This window comes from Balaenoptera ricei, chromosome 18, assembly GCF_028023285.1.
Source record: "Balaenoptera ricei isolate mBalRic1 chromosome 18, mBalRic1.hap2, whole genome shotgun sequence".
NCBI lineage: Eukaryota > Metazoa > Chordata > Mammalia > Artiodactyla > Balaenopteridae > Balaenoptera > Balaenoptera ricei.
This window is the reverse complement of record NC_082656.1, coordinates 43995948-44015634: the sequence shown is the minus strand read 5'-3', so window position 1 is coordinate 44015634 and position 19687 is coordinate 43995948. Positions and strand designations below refer to the sequence as shown.

The 19687-nt window shown below is 34.9% G+C and overlaps 1 protein-coding gene across 1 annotated transcript in view; it reads left to right on the top strand.

Annotated features, from left to right (window-relative positions):
- Positions 1-5548, top strand: part of PCDH9 (protocadherin 9) — a 1000311-nt gene extending 994763 nt beyond the window's left edge. Inside the window, exon 5 of the mRNA XM_059902787.1 lies at positions 5175-5548. Coding sequence (XP_059758770.1) covers positions 5175-5548 — 374 coding nt within the window. The remainder of the gene's footprint in view (positions 1-5174) is intronic.
- The last annotated feature ends 14139 nt before the right edge of the window (positions 5549-19687 follow it).

Genomic DNA, 19687 nt, shown 5'->3' with positions numbered 1-19687 from the left:
TTTAAATGCAGAGACAGATGGCTTGGACAGTTTTATCAGCACTTGTGTCTTTATACATTAAAAAATGAAGAAAGATAACCAAACTCATAGATTGCAGATTGTTAAAGGGGACAAATAATTTAGGTTTTTTTAAAAATCAATAAATATTTCAGTGTTAAAAAAATCATGATGGGGGATTTTAAGTACTTCTTTTGAGAAAAAGGAAACAGATTGGTATAATGCTGAAATTATAGAAAGTACTTATAAGCAATTTTAAATCCTGATCTGGATTCTAAATAGATATTGTATGATGTAACACAAATAGGACCTCAAAATTTATGAAAAAATTGGAGAGACAGGGAAACATAAGTGCACACATGCACCAAGCACACACACATGCACACACACCATCTCAAAATTTATTAAGAATCCAGCATATTTCTGACACATGTAATACATGTTAAATATTCAATGTTGAGGGAATTATGAAAAATAAATATAATTATTCATCAATTAAGGCGATTCCTTATAGTGATAACATTAAAAATAATTATATGTCAAAGATAAGGGATAATATTTCAGTGCATATAACTTTTGCAGTATTAGCAAAAAATTCCTGACATTTTAAATGCTATATATTTGATGGAGAATCATGAATTATTTTCAATTATATTTTGGAAAATGACAATATTAAATACCAATGCTTTATAAAGAATGTTTTTCTCCTTTTTAAAAGTAACTAACTGGAAACTATTCAATGTTTAATGCTTCAGATTATAAACTTTTAAAAGACCAGGACTTTCAAGGAACCAGTAGAATGACTGTGTTCTTTTTAATAATTCATAATAAAAATGTTTCTTTTTTCTTTCTACCAATTCATGACACAGACTTTATGGAAGAAAACTTGGAAGCACTGTTATTTCCCAAAATAAAACTCGTGTGTATGTGTGTGTGTGTGTGTGTGTGTGTGCGCGTGTGTGTGTTTCAGGGCAACCACTGGAAATTATATATAGGTCCAAATAAAAAGAGTAAAATTTTCCCTATTTAATGTCATGTCCCAAAATAAAAACTTGTCAGAGAATAAACAAAGTAAGCTTTCCAGCAATGCAGCTCAATTACATAAGCAAATTGTTATAATGTAGTTTAGTATATATATATTTTCCTTTTTCTTTCTTTTTTTTTCTCCTTTTTTTTTTCTTTTTTTGCTGTCTTGACTCAGTTCTGTGGCCCTGGCTACAAGCTGGTCAGTTTCCTTTCTTCAGTAAATCCACATCCCACCACTTCCCTTCTAGAGCTCTCACACTTCTAGGTCATTATGCACCCACCCTAATTGCCCCAAAGGTAATGTACCAGATATCTTGAGATAGACTCTGTGCCCTAGAGCCTGAGAAATTTTTCTAATCAGTCAATCCACAAAGGGCCGTGGAAACCTAGCTACCTCCATCCTGCTTGGCCATACATAAACTACCCCCTAGAATTCCAGCTTATTGTTACCCTGTTCCTGGTATAACCGTCTATGTGGCCCTGGCTGGTGGCCTTTTCTCCTTTAGGGCAGCTATAAGTAACAAAAACTGGCCCTCATGCAAGTGCCATCGTTGTGTTGTGTCGCACTTTTCGATGGATCTTTAAATTTTATATAACAATCAGCTACCTAAAAGACTGACCTAAGAATCCACAAAACTTCTGTAAATTTATTTATAGACTTTATTAAAAGCCTTCAAATTTATTTACAAGAATGAATCATAAGTAAAATTTTTAAAGATCAATTAATATTATCTAATGGAAAAACCATTTTTTGCAAGTTAAATATTTTGTACAGTACACACAAATTTTAACTGTAAATGTCTTAAATTGTCAGTTATCTGTAAGAACTTTCAGAAAAATGTAGAGATGGAACTTGGAACAAAGTCCCTCTGTTGTCTTTTAAAGAGACAAGCCTCCCTAAACCCTACCTCCTTCCCAATGACACATTTTTCTCCTCTCTTGGCTCACTGCTTTTTTTTTGGCTCACTGCTTTTAAGGCAATTATTTGTTTCCCAGGATAGACCCAAAGCTCCATGAGGATAGTGTTGACATCTGCTTTGTTCACTGCTATATTCCTGGTGCCTGTCACAGGGTCAGCATATAGTAAATACTCAGTAAATATTTATAGAATAAATAAATGTTATCAGTTCTGAAAAACAATATACTCTATTTGTTAAAATGTGTCATTAAATTCTGAAGATTTAGGGTCCACATATACTTATAGACACACACACACCCACACACACACACCCCTAGTGTTCTCAATCATTGGGTAATATTCTTAATTTAATAAGATGGCAATGTATATTGGATAAGACTATTTAAAAAATAATCTTGGATATTCTCCCTTTTTTATGTACTCAATAAAAACCTGATACTATTAATATTTCTGAGGTAGCTGGTAATTTATTTTTTCCTTTGGGGATAGCAACAGGAAAAGAAAAACTTATTAATGATTCTGGAAAAGTAAAAATTAAGGATTGATTCATAGGCCTCAATATACATTATACAACAAATTGGTGATTATCTCTGTTGATGTCTAGAAAGGAGTGAACTTTTTTTTAAATATTTAGTGTTTTCTTTTATCTTTGGCTGCGTCGGGTCTTAGCTGCGGCATGTGGGCTCTCTAGTTGTAGCGCACAGGCTCAGTAGTTGCGGCATGCAGGCTTAGTTGCCCTACGGCATGTGGTATCTTAGTTCCCTGACCAGGGATCTAACCCATGTCCCCTGTATTGGGAGGTGGATTCTTAACCACTGAACCACCAGGGAAGTCCCAGGAGTGAACATATTTAGCAGAGAAGTTAAATAATTCATTTATTAAGTATCACAAAGTATTGCTAAGGCAGAGATTTGTTGTTGAGGAAGCTTTTGGTATGATATTTGAGAAATCAGAATCTTCTAATTACTTAAGGTCTGCCTTTTAAGCAGAGGGTATCTTTAATAATTTCTCAGACCATTTTCAACATCATAAAATTTTAATTAACAATTAACATTGTTCATAGATCATTGCTATTGCTAAGCACTATGAGGAATCAGAAGGCTAATAAATTGTTTTTTTCTATCAATGCATTTTAAATCCAGTTGAGAGAAAACAAAAATAAAAATGTATACTAATGAATGACATTTTTGTCTTTTGTACCCCAAAAGACAAAAAAATGTCATTAAAGTAAGAGTTGAGTGAGTGAGCTCAATTAGGAAATTTGTTATTCATTAATAAGGGAAGATCTGTGGAAATCTTCAAAGTGCATGTAAAACATTAATTGGCAAAGTTAGGGAAACTTGCTGTGGTACCTGGGAAGCAAGCTGCCCCTTGAAAGAATCAGTAATTAAATGAAAACAAGCCAGGCAAAAAGCATCATCCAGGCCTGCGATCCTGATGTAAGGGGAATGGATTGGTTTGAGCAAAATGTGTTAGCTTTGTGGATACAGAGTCACTGAACACACCAAAGCGAAACTAAAAGGGAGAAATTAGTTTGAACTTTTAAAGTGTGGGCAGAATTCAGAGGACAGAGAAAGGCTCATAGAGAAGATTAAGTTAAATATCCTAGGAAGTAAGTAATCATTTGAGGTTTGTGAGAGAAATAGTTTTAAGTAATGAACGTATGTTTAAAAAGATAAAACTATTTGCTCTTGAGGGGATGGGACTATGGGTCAGATGGGAAGGAATTTTAAGGTTATTCTAAAGAGCAGATTTTAGATTTCAAAAAAGACTAAAATTTCCATTTGTATGTAAGAGTACATTTTAGGCATTTTTTTTTTTTCACATCCAGTGTCCGTTTTAATGTTGTCTGTGTGTTGAGGTCTCAGGTATTTGCCACCAACTCTTACCTATCTCAGCAGGTATTTCTTTTTTAACATGTAAGAAATAGCTAGAATATTATTAAGAAAAATAGATGTTAATATAAAAAACACACAATTATTGGGCACTTAAAAATATTAGTAGTGCTAACTTGGACTTTAGCAAAGACCTACATTCCAATTGTTGGTTCTTTTAATAGTTGAGTAGAAAAACTTTCAGGGATGTTTTCTTCATTTTTTTCTACATTTTTATTCTGACGACTCTCTATTTTTGAAAATGCTTTATGCCTCAGGCGTTCTTGCCTATCCACTTAACCTCATTCGTAAAATCAATTCCTAATTTTCAAGCTACCACTTATCATTTGACTGTTTAATCAAGGGAAAAAAACAATGACAACAAAAAAACCTTTTCCTTAACCATTTGACACTTGTTGTTTATCAGTAAAGAACTGATGTCCTCTTTACATAATCAGAGAAGAGTTTACTTTCAAAATCATGGTTAAAATGTTTTAGATTGCCTGCTGGTAAAAAAAAAAAAAATAGAAGAGAAATATCTATGATGACTTATTTTCCCTTTGAATATTAGACTCCATGTGATCCAATTTGCAACTTAGCTAGACTTTCACGTTAGTGAAATTTGTGTTATTTAATGCACTTAGAAATCAAGAAAATAGGTTAAGCTTGGAAGGAACCACATGTTGTCTTTGGATGCAAATGGTGCCTTTATTTACTTGGATTTCACAATGTCAACCAGTCAACCAGGTGTATCTTTAGTAATATACTTTAGTTAAAACATTCTTTAAAATGATTATTTAACTTTTTAAAATGTTGCAAAGTTATTTTCATGGGATTTCATACTAAAAACACACGTTTATATGGAAAAACATTTTATTTTTAATGTTATATTTCAAGTAATACTTTTTATATTCAGGGAGTTGATATGTTAGCATATATTTCAACATTGCACATAACATTTTTGTACTTTTCTCTATTTCTCATGAATATGAGTTTTTTGTGGAGAAGTAGGACATAAATCAGTAATAATACATATGTCATGGAAAAAGTTCATCAGAAATGATATGTCATGGGTATATCTATTTACTCATGTATGTCTATTTATTTTTCTATCTGTCTGTATCTCTAGATATAAATGAAGGCTTAAGGAAAAGAGATAATTCTCACCTCAAGTAAAAGGAATTTTATTCCTCCTATGTTATTCTTAAAAGGATGGGGAATCATATCTTTGAATTGCTTACCTTAATACAATTCTCATGAACAAACGAGATCACCAATGCACGTTTTCTCTAAGGATATAATTTTAAATGAAAACTCTAATCACTTTCTTTCCTTATTTTGTCTCTTTTCCTCTGCAGATGGGCCTCTGGGCCCCCGAGGATTAGCTGAAGCTACAGAGATGTGCACTCAAGAGTGCTTGGTTTTGGGTCACTCTGATAACTGCTGGATGCCTCCTGGCTTGGGTCCATATCAACACCCTAAATCACCTCTCTCAACCTTTGCACCCCAGAAAGAATGGGTCAAGAAGGACAAGCTTGTGAATGGGCACACCCTGACCAGAGCCTGGAAAGAAGATAGCAACAGGAACCAGTTCAATGACCGTAAGCAGTATGGTTCCACCGAAGGCCATTTCAACAATGGCAGCCACATGATAGACATTCCTCTGGCAAATCTGAAGTCTTATAAGCAAGCAGGAGGTGCTATTGAGAGTCCTAAGGAGCACCAACTCTAAAAAGAAAAAGGCTATATGGGACCTAATAACTTTAAACTAAATAGACATGCTAATACTGTGTGTGTCAGAGCTTTATGTATTCACTAGATCTCTACAACTATACCCCTTATAGCAGGGATATCCATAACTTTGTGTTAGCACCATGGAGGATACAATGTTTTACCACATTAGAGAGGGAAGATAGTTCTACTAGCCATGTGATCTTGTTTACTAGGATTGATTAAACTCTCCAGAGACCTCTCCATTGTGCGAATATCCTTTTTTTTTTTTTTTAAGTGCATTTTATTTTGACCCTGGACTGCTGCTATGAACAATAGAATATGCATTTGGAGAGTAAGAAAGTTCCATGGATTAGAGTGACTGACAAACATATCCAGTTAGAAAATTGTGCTCTTTTTGTCGTTGATCTGTGTTGGGACTGCTATACTTGACATTATACTTCAAACGAAACTTAAAAAGATAAGCATTAAATCTATTGTGCTGTTAACAACATTAGTGGACACTTGTAAGTCAATCAGTGTTAAAGTATTTGTAAATAGAAGCAAGCTATTATTAACAACTTTTGTGTACTTATACCATTCACCTAAAAAACGTTGTAGCATAATTCTGTGTTTTATGGTTGCTTCTTTTCTTTTTTCGTTTGCCTCTTTGTTGCTATTTTTGTTGTTTCTTTTAGTGAAGTGTTTCTGAGTCTGTCTTGACACACGTTGTTCAAAAGATCTCAGATACTTGTAGTGAAAATAAAGGTTCTGGAATCTCGCTTCTTTTATGATAGCTTATGATGCTGGAATTCTATAAGAAATAAAGATAACAAATGAAAACTTTATATAAAAAAGGACTTCTGCAAAAGCTTGGAAATTCAGAACCTATCTTCTTGACATCCTTATTTTCAAAGTAGGCAAAAGCAAAATCACTTATTTAGTAGCATTAAGTGAGATAGTAATGGGAAAGTGTTATGCTTCAGAAAGTAATATATCCTGTGCTTGTCACTCATGCAAAACTAATGTATTAAATTAGCATATATTGAAGAAAAATTACTATTCAAAAATAGTTTCAATTGGGCAAATGTGTGTCTACAACTTTGTTGAAATGGCAGTTTGTATTGATCCTCATATACAATAATGTTGTTGTAACACAAGTGTTAGACCATAGCCACAAACTATTTAATGTGTTGTGCCTTCATGATGTAACAGGACATTCTCCAGGTAGGCTAGTTGGGAGAAATTAAGGGATAGATCTCTAATTATTGCTGTTTAACTGTTTGTTATCATAGTTGGTCAATGCCGGCAGGTACCAGCATCTTGTCACTTAGGTCAAACCAACAGAGTGACAGCTAATGTTAATAAGATCTCAGTTGCACGTGCAAACAAATCCAAATTCGAGCATTCTTAGGAGGTTTTTGTTAAGGCATGACAGATGATTTAAACAAATAAATAGCATGCAACAAAATGTCTTTATTGAAAGAAGTGAAAGTTATCTTAATGCCACCGTTCAACATCAGTTTAAAAGTAAAAAAAAAAAAAAAATTAAAAAATGGTTTGCTAATCTGATAGATAATTTGTTCTTACCAAAAATAAAATTACTTTGTAAATAGCAATTCACATTTTTCCACAGTATAATGGAAAATAATGGGTAGGAGTGCATTGCTTATTGCAGTACATATTTGTCGGTTTGTGAGGGGTGTTTGATGACTTTGACACAATAAATATCTAAACAATTATCCTTGTTACTGCTTTGCCAGTTCTACGTTATTTACAATTATTCAGCTCTTGCAATAAATGTTCTGAATTCCTGACTGTAGTGTGTTAATTCGTGGTCAAAATCCAAAGTGATGATTTTTACTCTAATTGTTAGATAAGTATATGTTAATAAAGGTTAACTTTTAATTAGAAATCAAAGAAAATTTGTTAGGGGATTAATAATACCTACGTTCTGAAAATAAGTTTCCAAGTTAGAGTTAAATTCCCCTAATGATCTATGAAATCATTTTCTTGGGAAATTCATGGAGAAAGTTCACTTTCTAGTCAAGATTCATGCAAGTTTCATCAAAGTGAAATCCCAAGTCAGAAACTGGGCAGGTAACACTGGTTATTTAGTGGGGTTATCTTCTTCACTCTTAGTATCCTTTAGTAAGATTTCATGAAACAAACTCTCAAACATTTCATTGCTGGCAGAAGAGGACTATTCAGGGATTGAGGCCTTGAAACAAGGGCCAAAACTTCATCTATATTTATTTCAGGTTAGGAAAATAGGCTCAGAAACTGCAAAGGATAATAAGACACACTCACACATATGCCATGTATTTATATTCACCACGGAGCAACTGGATCAGAGTTTTAGGGTAAGTAAACAGGTCTGACTCTTTCTCCACAGCTTTTTGAAGAGTTGTAAAATAAGACTCAGGAGATAGTGACATGGAGGTAAAGATATTTGCTTGGACCAGTGGCTGTATGTGACACCCTAACCCCTCACCTCTGAATAAGCCAGATTTATCCAGTAGTCTGAGGCACCACCCTCCTTTCCTTCACAGGGGCAGAGCCTGCCCTAGGACACAGAGAGTGAATGAATCCTGGAAACAGGCCACTCTTTTTTTTTTTTTTTTTTTAATTTATTTATTTATTTATTTATTTATTTATTTTTGGCTGTGTTGGGTCTTCGTTTCTGTGCGAGGGCTTTCTCCAGTTGCGGCAAGCGGGGGCCACTCTTCATCGCGGTGCGCGGGCCTCTCACTGTTGCGGCCTCTCTTGTTGCGGAGCACAGGCTCCAGACGCGCAGGCTCAGCAGTTGTGGCTCACGGGCCCAGCCGCTCTGCGGCATGTGGGATCTTCCCAGACCAGGGCTCGAACCCATGTGCCCGGCATTGGCAGGCAGATTCTCAACCACTGCGCCACTAGGGAAGCCCCAGGCCACTCTTGAAAACAAAAATCCATGCCTGCTCAGTCCCTCTCTCCATTTTTTACCAGTCAGATGTCATTCCTTTCTGCCTTGAAGAGCGGAGCGAAAGGTGAGAGAAAATAAAATATTATTCTCCTACTTTTTCTTTCCCTGAAAGAGTGGAATAGAAATGCCTTCCTCCAAACCAGAAGTTTGGAAAAGAAGCTCCCCATTCCACCATATTTCTTCTAATAAATGACAACATCTACTCTTATCAAGGCATTCAGTTATATGTTCTGTAAAAATTAAAATAAGTAACATTACTAACCAAACTGAAGTATTTAGTCATTAAGTAAATAATACATTCATGATAACTGATCTTAAATATCACCCACATTGTTTTATTGTGTAGACATTGAATGTTATAAATCACATTTACCTGGAAATCAAAGGCAGTTACATTTCCTAGGAAAGCACACATATGAAATGTATAAAAATAATGACTTTTAAAGTGATTATCAAATGCTACAGTGCTATATGCCACACATTTTCTAAGGTAGATATAGAAATAAACTTATTAAGTTAAATATGACCTGTTTGAATGAACATTTCTACACATACACTAACATAAAATATATATTTAAATAATGGATATTCATTAACAGGCAACTGAGTAGTCATTTTGCTGCACTGATGCTATTCAGCAAATCTCATTCAGCATAGAGTGGTGTTCCCTCCCCCCGCCCCATCATTCCTTAGCTAAAGTAAGAAATACAGCTGAGGCCCAGAAGCCGTTCTAGTATTTATTAAACTCTCTTGAATAGAAGCCAGGAATGGCTAATTATTATTAGTGAGGAGTTTTGGAAGCCAGGGATGAAAGGGATGCCTTGTCAGTTTCAATTCTAATGTGGATGCCAGGGTGTTACTTTGTAAGAGGGCAAACCAAACTATGAAAAGGAGGCTTGGTGTTAGGAGTCTAAAAACGCTTCATTGTTCTGCTTTGTTTTAAGTAGAGCTGATCTTCTCTCCCTAAAGGAAGCTCCTTCATTGGTTCTTTAGAAAGAGATCGCTTTCAAATTCTCCCAGTGTTCTTAAAGGCATAGTGATCACATAATGATTTCTCTATCTACTGTTCTCCCCTTATCACAACTACCAATCTAAATTTTAGTACACATCACCCAGGTTTTCCATTGTTGAAAAAATATGAAATTAATCTCATAGTAATAAAATACTTCTGTAAGACATACAGTATTTAAAGCATGACTATCATAATAATATTTCATTCACATTTAGTTCACTCAGTTTTCATTTATATTAATGAGTATTCCAAAGATACCAATTTTCTATTATCGTGATGCCACCATTATCCATTTTAAAATATTAAATAAGGTCTGTATTTTCTACTTCAAAAATGAATTTTATTTTCTTATTTCTTAGACTTCTTAAATAGTGCACCACAAAATGAATTGAGTTCTGCCCACATTTTTGTTATCCTAACATACCACATCGTTCTTGAAGCTTTATAATGAAAAGCTCTTTTTAAATTAAGTTTTTCATTTTTTACCCTAAAATTTTCTTTTTAAAGTTCTATGGTTGTGTTCTTATTAGAGTACATACAACACAATTATTATTGAACTCATTCAATGTCAAATATTATAAAGTCCACATATTTGCAAATATGCTCAACTACAGTAATTTTTCAGATACTATTACAGTACTATTTAAACTCAATCCCTGTATTTTCTGGATCTTTGTAGTTCTTTTTAAAAAACATTTATTTTGATATAACTTGTATTAGTTTCAGGTGTACAACATAATGATTCAATATTGGTATATACTGCAAAATGATCACCACAATAAAACTAGTTAATAGTCATCACCACCCACGGGTACAATTTTTTTCTCCTTATGAGAACTTTTAAGATTTACTCTCTTAGCAATCTTCAAACATATATTATTATTATATTATTATTATTAACTATGGTATATTATCTTTGTGGTTCTTCTACCAAGAACTTTTTTTTTCACCTCCAAATTCACCATTAGTTTGGCATCATCGACATAATCCTGAATAATGATACTCGAAAAAATAATATTGACCTTGGAACTCTAACACAATCAATCATTGATAACAAGGTCCTCAGTAAATATAAACTAGAACCTGTTTAGGTTACACGATTAGGAAATGGTAGCAAAATGCATTATTTGCAAAAAACTGAAACACTCCACTCTCCATATTTTTAACTCTTCTATTCCCTTCTCTCTACTTACTGGAATTTGTCTATTTTCCCCCAGGGGAACTCCAGACAGTTTTCAATATGTTTCAAGTACAAAATTACTATGTTTCCAGGAACTTGCTGGTTTGGAAGAAACTTCTTAGGAAGCAAATAATTTTCATTTTTATCCAGCGATTGTTTTTTCATGGAACCCATTTTCCCTTCTGTACTCCTGAAAGCGTGCACACTCCATTGACTGTGGTATGTGGTCCCTGCTTTTACAGGTATTATTTCCTCTTTGACACTTCATGACTTGAAGTTCTCACCAAGCCTCTCTTGTGCCCTGATGCATTCTCTGTACATGGTCCACCCCAGCACTGTTCACCCCACCGAGAAGAGGCTTTTTATGGCCATTGGACTTATGGAAAAGGCTAAGATGGTAGCAGCTATCATTTTAAAAGCACATCTCATTTCTACCAGAAATAAGTTTTAAATTGCTTTTTTTCCCAAAAAAATCCATACATCAAAGAAAAATAAAAATAACAGAAAAATTACAAAAATAAAAGACAGAAAATTGAGGCAAAGGGATTATGTGTGTCTATGTTTATATAAATTCATGTCACCAGTTCTGCATACTTTCCAGGATTGGGTCATATATTTGTCTCTAAGATTACAGGGAATGAAAGCAAGATAAGCAAAAAAGCACTCCATTTATCAGTGAAATAAATAAAATATATTTTACATTTTTTGTGGATAACATTCTCTCTTTTTTATTTTCTCCAAAGTCTGATGACAAATGGACCATTAGAAATAATAATTTTGAACAGGCTTATTTCTTCAATGTTTAGCATTTTTGAATCATAGTTTAAGTAAATCATGAATATCACTATATAAACTATATGAAATTCTATGTAAAATATACTTTTCTCCTTCACTTTTAATAATATTTTTCAATGTTTATACATCACTAAAGTAATCCTTTTCCACTGTTTGGAAAACATCATAAGAATATCATCTGTGCTGGTCCCCAGACCACTCACATCACCGAGTTCCCCATCACCATCTAACTCTCCTCTCTACACTATAAAAGGGACTGCTTCCCTTAGGAAAATTTAGCATTTCAAAAGAAGAAAATAATTTCCTAGGCTGCCACAGCCAAGAGGACCAAATCGCTATAAAACAAAACATATCAGCTTCAGTAATATGCCCTCATTCTCCCCTTGTTTAAAGCATCCATCATAAAATTCAGTTCAGGATCTAAAGGACCACTGTCTCTGGATATGGCCAAGGTTACAAAAGATTGTTAAAATCTTTCCTGCCCAGTATATATGGGTTAGATGTCCTTTAGTTAAGTTCCATAATATGACAACTGAGGAACAATATTTTTAAAATTCAGGTTTTACTTACCTTTGGTTGTGATTGTCCCAAACAGCAGTGGGGGCTTTATTCAGCAACCAGAGATCTTCAGAGTAACTGCCAGAGAACCCTGGCATACATATCATGACACAGAATATAATTTCCTAGGAAAATCTATCTAGTTACACAGTTGCCAGACTAAAATTTAAATATGTGAGAAACATACTTGCTGTCCTTTGTTTTTTCTACAGCATATAATTATTATTCAATGAAGTTTGTTTATTTTATCCATCAATAATTATAATTGCACTTATATAGCACTTACTCTGTGCTTAGCACAGTTCTAAGGATGTACATTATCATTTAATTTTCTCATATACTTTGTTTTCTAGGTATTGTTTTTTAGGTTTATATTACATTTTTACAGGTGAGGAAACTGAGATACAGGGAGTTCAAATGAATCTACTCTAGATGGTACAGCAAGCAAGCAGCAGTGCCAGTCTCCTGGTCTGACCATAGAATATGTGCTTTTACCCACTAAGCCATGCTACCTCCTTATGAAAGATCCAAGCATTTTTTGACTCTGGGACTGAATGATAAATTGCTATTTTTTCTAAACAAGAGCAATAAAATAATTTATTAACTTGTTCTGAAATGAATATCTCCCTTCCATTTAGAATTTGTTTTACCCACTGGATGATATATTTATATGTTGGCTTAAATATTTTATTTATTAAATGTGTAGAAATTGTGCTTTTCAGCCTTGGGGCAAAATAATGCAGTCTAAAATGGCACACAAGTTTAGAGAGACTAGAGCCTAAACAGTGCTCCTGGGAAATCGGGCTAACGTCCCCTCTGCTAGATAAAAGTGCTGAATTCTTTTCATATGCCCCAGATGTATCTATTGACAGCTCACACCTTTTTACACATAGCACTTGCCTTCTGTTCCCTACTTAGAAATCAGGTAAAGAACAAAGTGAGCCACACATCAGGCTTCCATTCCCACAGGGCATTAAAATGAGACCAAAATCAGTCTGACAATTAACTTTAGCAAGCTTATTTTCTTCTCATCAAGGAAATGCAGTTCCCATTGACATCAAAGGGAGCTATGTTCTCGAACAGAGAGGAGAATGGACTCCCCGAGCACCATGGAGAAAGCTATATGTTAAGCTTCAGAGTATAAATACCCACTCTTACTGCATCACCAATTTCAGTCAACTGCTCTTACATCTACAGTTTGGTTTATTGTCCAAATGGAGAAGTACTTCTTAATTTGACAAACAAGAATCTCAGATTATAGATATGAAAATAAATTACTTATAATGCCAAGGTCATACCAAGTAGTAGTACTTCATTAGTCTTCCCTTTCCTCCAGGAAAGGCTGACCGTAGGTTTTAAATGTCATCTCCCTGTAGTTCACAATTTTACAGTGTACTCTTTTTATAATACAGTGCGATAACAAATGGCATTATATTAAATATAAATATTCAAATAGTTTAATAATATCACAATATCATTCAATAATCCACTGCTCCATTGAGCCATTTGCATAGGGTAACTTTTCATTTCTCTTTTATATTTTGATCTTTAATTATTTGTCATGACATAATTGCTGATGTAAATAATTGAACAACGGGTGTATAGGAAATATCTGTCTACATACACACAGTAATCAGTATGAGAAAACCAACAATATTAAACTTCTTGAGAAAGAAAACATTTATGGTCACTTCCTTTAAAAATGTTAACCTGGGAATCTTTGCATGTTTTATCACTTATAGATAAATATTAGATAGATAGATATAGATACAGATATAAAGGTATATAGTTACATAGACAGTTGTATATTATTTATAGTATTACTAATAGCTCATATTGTTATTCTTTGTATTAATTTGATATTGTTTATATAATGCTAGAATTCTAAGTAAAGAAGTTCAAGTAGCACAAATACCCACTTCCCAGTAGGATGGCTTTCAACTATCTAGTGCAGATGAAATACCACTAGAGAAAAGATCGCTTCAGTCATGCATTCTAGGGGCTCATGAATTAAGTTAAACTTAAATGGTACAAAATGAAATACTTGCCTTCAACAGTATTTAGTGGTGGTGAAGTTCCTTATAATATTTCAATATTTATTAAAATTAATAATGAAATAAGGATAAGGAGATTTAGCTTATAAATTCTACTTAGAAAAATTTAAGGGAGATGATGGTACTGAATCTCATCAAACTAAGAAACTTCCATTTTGCAGAATAAACCTGGCACATATAATTGACACAATCATCTTTTAATGAAGTAAAATCAAGAGAATAATATTCACTTCATAGACTTATTGTGAATATTGAATGGGGTAATTCATTTATAGAGCTTAGAATGGTGCTTGAAATACCATAAGTGCTCCATAAATGCATTTATTATTGTTAGTAGTAATAGTAGTAGTAGTAATAGTTTATTCAACACCTTTTCTAATCACAAAATATTTAAAATATATTAATTACACAGAATATCAAAAGTGCAGTTCTCTTTATCCCTGCTCCTAATACTACGTGTTATAATCAATGAACTTCCCTCTACTCTTAGAGAAAACTTTGCCCTAACTCCAGGGAGCAGAGATGCCATTAGTCAAGAATTATCTCAACTACTAAAACAGGTAGAAACTTGACTATGTCTCTTTACTTCTCTTCTTTCTTCACTTCTTTTAAAATTCTTCAACTTTTCTGAATCTGTATCTTTCAACTCTTTCAGGCTTATTCTATGATTATTATACTGTTATTTCATAGTTCAGCCTACACAAATTCAAACACAGAAGCTAGTTTAGTATGGAGAAATGAGAGACAGAAATTGTATTTTCTTCGTTTGGAAGAGAGTGGCAGCTATTTGGCCACCACAGCCATTTCCATACAGAATAGTGGGTCCAACGGTTGCCAAATCTTCCAAATTCTCAAGGGAAGCCTGAAATCCATAATGCTATGGGAAATTTCTCTCTAGAAAGATTGTGGTCTTAAAACAAACAAATAAATCAGGGGACCACAGGGTAGCATGTTTGCTAACTGGTCAGAAATTCTCTCTTCTGTTTTCTGTAAATTCAACCTCTAATTTTTTTTAACCTGGTCATAAGCTTATGCCTTTTCATAACATTTTAAAATGCTTGAGTCTCTCTAATTTAAAACAAAAGAAGAGTAAACAAATAGAAAACCTTCCTAGCACTTACTTCATCTTCTGCCTCATCTGCTTTATCCATTTCACGATCTTCTTGAAAGTGTACCAATACATCAATACCCCACAGTCTAACCACTACAACAAAATTTCTCCGGCTAAGTTCTCCAAATTCTCCTGCTCAAATTTTCTCAATATGTAAAGGCCAACTCATGCTTCCGTGTTATGTCTGAATCTAGAAGTAAAGAAAGAACCATAGCTCGTGTGTGTCTGGGCACCACAGCCACTGCAGGTCCTGCTATAGCTGGTAGGATGGAGGTGTGCCAGAACAGACCTCACAGGGAGAGGCCAGGACAGCAGATCATGCTAAGATGTGAGGGGTAGTGTGGCGACCCTTTCCACTAAACCACTAAAGCCACTGAGGGCACTGAGGAGTTAATGGGTGCTGAGCAAATTTGGGGCATTGCTTTAATTAGATCTTATACAGGCACCGTGGTGGGGCTAGTAAGCTCTAACATATACTTACTTGCTCCTTGACTTGAAGTCCTGAAAATCTATTCTCCATGAGGAATGAGTGTATTATGTCTAAAATGAAATCTGATCGTATCACTCTGGGTTAAAACTGTCCAATATTTCCCTATTACTCTCAGTCTAAAAGTCCATATGTCCTAAAATAGCCTGCAGACTCCAGCATGCTCTGTCCTCTGATCACTTGACTGTCCTCTTCTCAAGCTCCCCCAAAACATGGATTGCTTGATGATCCAGCTAAATTGAACTCCTTTAAGTTCCTTGAAAACCCTGTGCCCTTTTTTGCTTCTGGGCCTTTCTGAGCGTTCTCTGCTCTGCTGATACATTCTTTCTTTCTGTTTTCTCTCTTAGAGCAGCTAAGACCCCTTGTTACTCTTTTTTTTTTTTTTTTTTAAATGGGGTATAGGTGCTTTGAGCTTGGAATTTAAAATATGACTTCCTTTAGACTTTTCCAACTGCTCCCAAGTAACCAGATGATTGCCCTATCATAGCACACTGTATTTTCATCATCTATTTACTTGTCAGTATCTGTCATTAGACCCTAAACTCCCTGAGAACAAATATTATGTCTTTGTTATTCACCATTGTGTTCACTGAGCCTTTGACATAGTAGGGGTTCAATAAATGTTTATGGAATCAATTCATGACTACCATCTAATTGTAGGATCCTCTACAAAGTGACATGTTTTGAGGCCTGGCACGTGTACATTGGTACCATCCAGAGAACTTGGAAGACAATCCAAGTGCATGTTATAGAGGTATTACAGGTATTATTGAAGTATTAAAGGTATTATTAAATGAATCTAAGAGGACTCTTCTGCTTTCTTCTTTTCTAATATACTATGTGTTTCTGTTTTAGGTTTTTTTTCTTTACTCCTTTTTTTCTTCTTTTCTGTCTGGGGAAAAAATAGACCTGCTTTTTTTGATAGGAGCTGATTTAAACTTTACTGCCTTTGCTAGGGTGTAGCTGACACAAGAAGGCAAAAGTAAAAGTGATCACTCCTTTAGTGGGCAGTGCTATAGAGAAACCAGTTGTCTCTCCCCTTGCCCTGGTGCCGCTCCTATGCGTTCTTTTAGTGCCTTCCTTGTCTAAACATTATCACCTTAAATTCTAATTGTCAGCCTATTTGTTCACCACTCCAACTAGCTGGGAACTATTTGAAGGCAGAGATTGATTCAGTAACCCTGTGGAATAAACATCTCATGCAGAACTTATAGTAAGCATTTAAAGAATGTATAATGTGAAATATGTAATAAAACTCTTCTGCCTAGAAGTAGCAAGCTATAAATATGACTATTTGTTAGAATTTTAAAAAGACATATACCTCAGATATGGGTTTGATTAGATGATCTTTAAGTATCATTTCTTCCAACTAGATGTTCTGTAACACTTTGTAACATGATAAATATGTTCATGGGAGGTGTATAGGATAATGTAAGGGTGGAAAATAAAGATCTATAAACCAAAGCAGAAAATGAAGACACAAAGTTAAGTCTGTTTCTTATAAGTGTAATTATTCTGTTGGAACTTTTTTTTTTAACATGACAGTAAAGCAGACATTGGATTAGTTTATTCCAAGCTCAAGTTATTAAAAACCCTTCTGCTCAAAGTTCGTTTTTGATTTCTTCTTCTTCAACTTTGTAGTACAGTATAAATAATTCAAAAACATTTCAAATTTTCAAATTCAAATATGAACTCCTCAAGAATTATGCTTCAATTCCTTAATGGCACTATAAAATAAAATGGTTGGTCTGTGAATATGAAAAAACTATACTCAGATACAGTTGTTCAAAGTTTTATGCATTAAATACTGAATTATGAGTTATCAGTCATTCCTAAAAGATGCATTTTATTTGGAATACTAAAATATATTCCAGAAGAGACAGTAATTTGCACTTACTCAATGCTCCAATGTATAGAAGCAGTAATGTTTATGGAGTGGAGATAAAATGCTATTTTAAATTTGCTGAGTTCCTCCTATTGCTTAAAGTGGAATGAATCTGGATTTTAAAATTACTGAAGCTGATGAAATGGCGAATATGGGATTTATAAACAGTTTTGGAATATCAGATTGGATGTTGGAATTGTGTTGGGAAATACTCTCCCTTTATTCTGGTCAGGTTGACATGAGAGCAACAGAGACACATGCAGGTTTGAGGCAATCTTGAACCAGTGATGAAGTCTCAATGAAGGTAAATCACATGGAGGTATTAAGAAGTCATTAGGGCTCAGTTAGAGCTGAAGGAAATAACTGTAATATCTATCCATCCTCTCCTTATTTGCTTCCTTTCCCCTCCCTCCTCCACCCCACTCACAAAAGAGACAGTGGGAATTTGCCTCCAAGAATGAGGATAGAACTTGACCATAGGCAAAACGTTTCAAGGAAACAGATGGTGCTAGAAGTGAAAAGACTGCTAGATTCTAAGACTATATTATCTGGTGTCCATTTTTTAGGTATCCCTTCCTTCATTATAGTTCTTGGTATTATAACCAAATTTCAGCAAAGTTGTATTACATGCTACAAACTGTGTTGTGAAGGAATGGTATAGAATCACTTCTTTGTCTGAGAAATGGTAGTATTTGGAGAAACAATAGCAAGACAAGACAAGGAGAATCCTGGAAGGACACCGCATGAAGACATGACAAGAGTCAAACAGGATCAATCTGCTGTACTAAAGAATTGTTCCTTGGGAACCCTCAGAAATAGTAAGGAAGGTAAATCTATGAAAGACACATATTTTTTTGTAATCAGATAGGACTGGGAGCTTGGGCTATGTTATTTTGGTATTAGAGGAAGAGAAACTGTTTTGGCTGAAGAACTTTAGAAGTGTAAGCACTGGATTTATGTGCATAGTATAGAGTCAACCAATCTACATAAACAAGCATTCATGCACTCTTAAAAATGACGTATTCCAAAAGTTTGCTTGGGTATTGAATGTTAGAAATCTGGATCATTTTTCTCAGGCAAACTTGCCTCAAAATCCTCTTTATTATTTTTCCTAATCCTCAGTGCTTGGGTAGCACATTACTGTCTATTCCACAGTCACTTGCTTTCAAAGCTTATTGACACAACATGGATCAAAACACAGTCTTGGACTTCCCTGGTGGTGCAGTGTTTAAGAATCTGCCTGCCCCTGCCCATGCAGGGGACATGGATTCGATCCCTGGCCCGGGAACACTCCACGTGCCGTGGAGCAACTAAGCCCGTGAGCCACAACTACTGAGCCTACGCACCACAACTACTGAATCCCGCACACCTAGATCCCATGCTCTGCAACAAGAGAAGCCACCGCAATGAGAAATGCAGGCACCACAACAAAGAGTATCCCCCCCTCGCTGCAACTAGAGAGAAAGCCTGCGTGCAGCAATGAAGACCCAATGCAGCCAAAAATAAAACAACAACAACAAAAAACACAATCTTGATTGTAAACCAATTGCTCTTTCTATTTTAAACTAGTTTTTTTGTTTGTTTGTTTTTTAACAGACAGAATAGGACCAATCACTTTCTTAGGACTCACTTCCATCTTGACATAGGTCTTCCCTCCCCACACCTTTTTTTTTTAACCTCAGTTTTGTAGGAAAATATAAAATGATGGTGAGTTGCCACTGGTGGAACTTTCTAGATTGAGAGCACCATCTGCAGCAGACCCTGATTTTTCTTGACAATTCAACAGAGCAGGGAGTTAGGGATGTCCAGCTGGGCTGGACAGGTCAAGCCAGTAACATTAATGAGGACAAGGGGAAAGGCCACTCTCCAAAGTCTCCCTAGATCATGATGAGAAGTAAAGATGGAGTGGGCAGAGGGACAATGTTAAGCTTCAGCCATTGCAAGGAAATATATGGAATGGCAGTAAAGAAAGCAAATTCCAAGCATTAGCTCTGATGCTAGAAAATTCTAAAACACTATTCTTGGGAGCATGACTTGATATACTTACCACTTACACAACAGACTTAGCTTTTCTCTCTCAGCAAGAAATATTTATTAAAACATTTTTCTTAATGTTG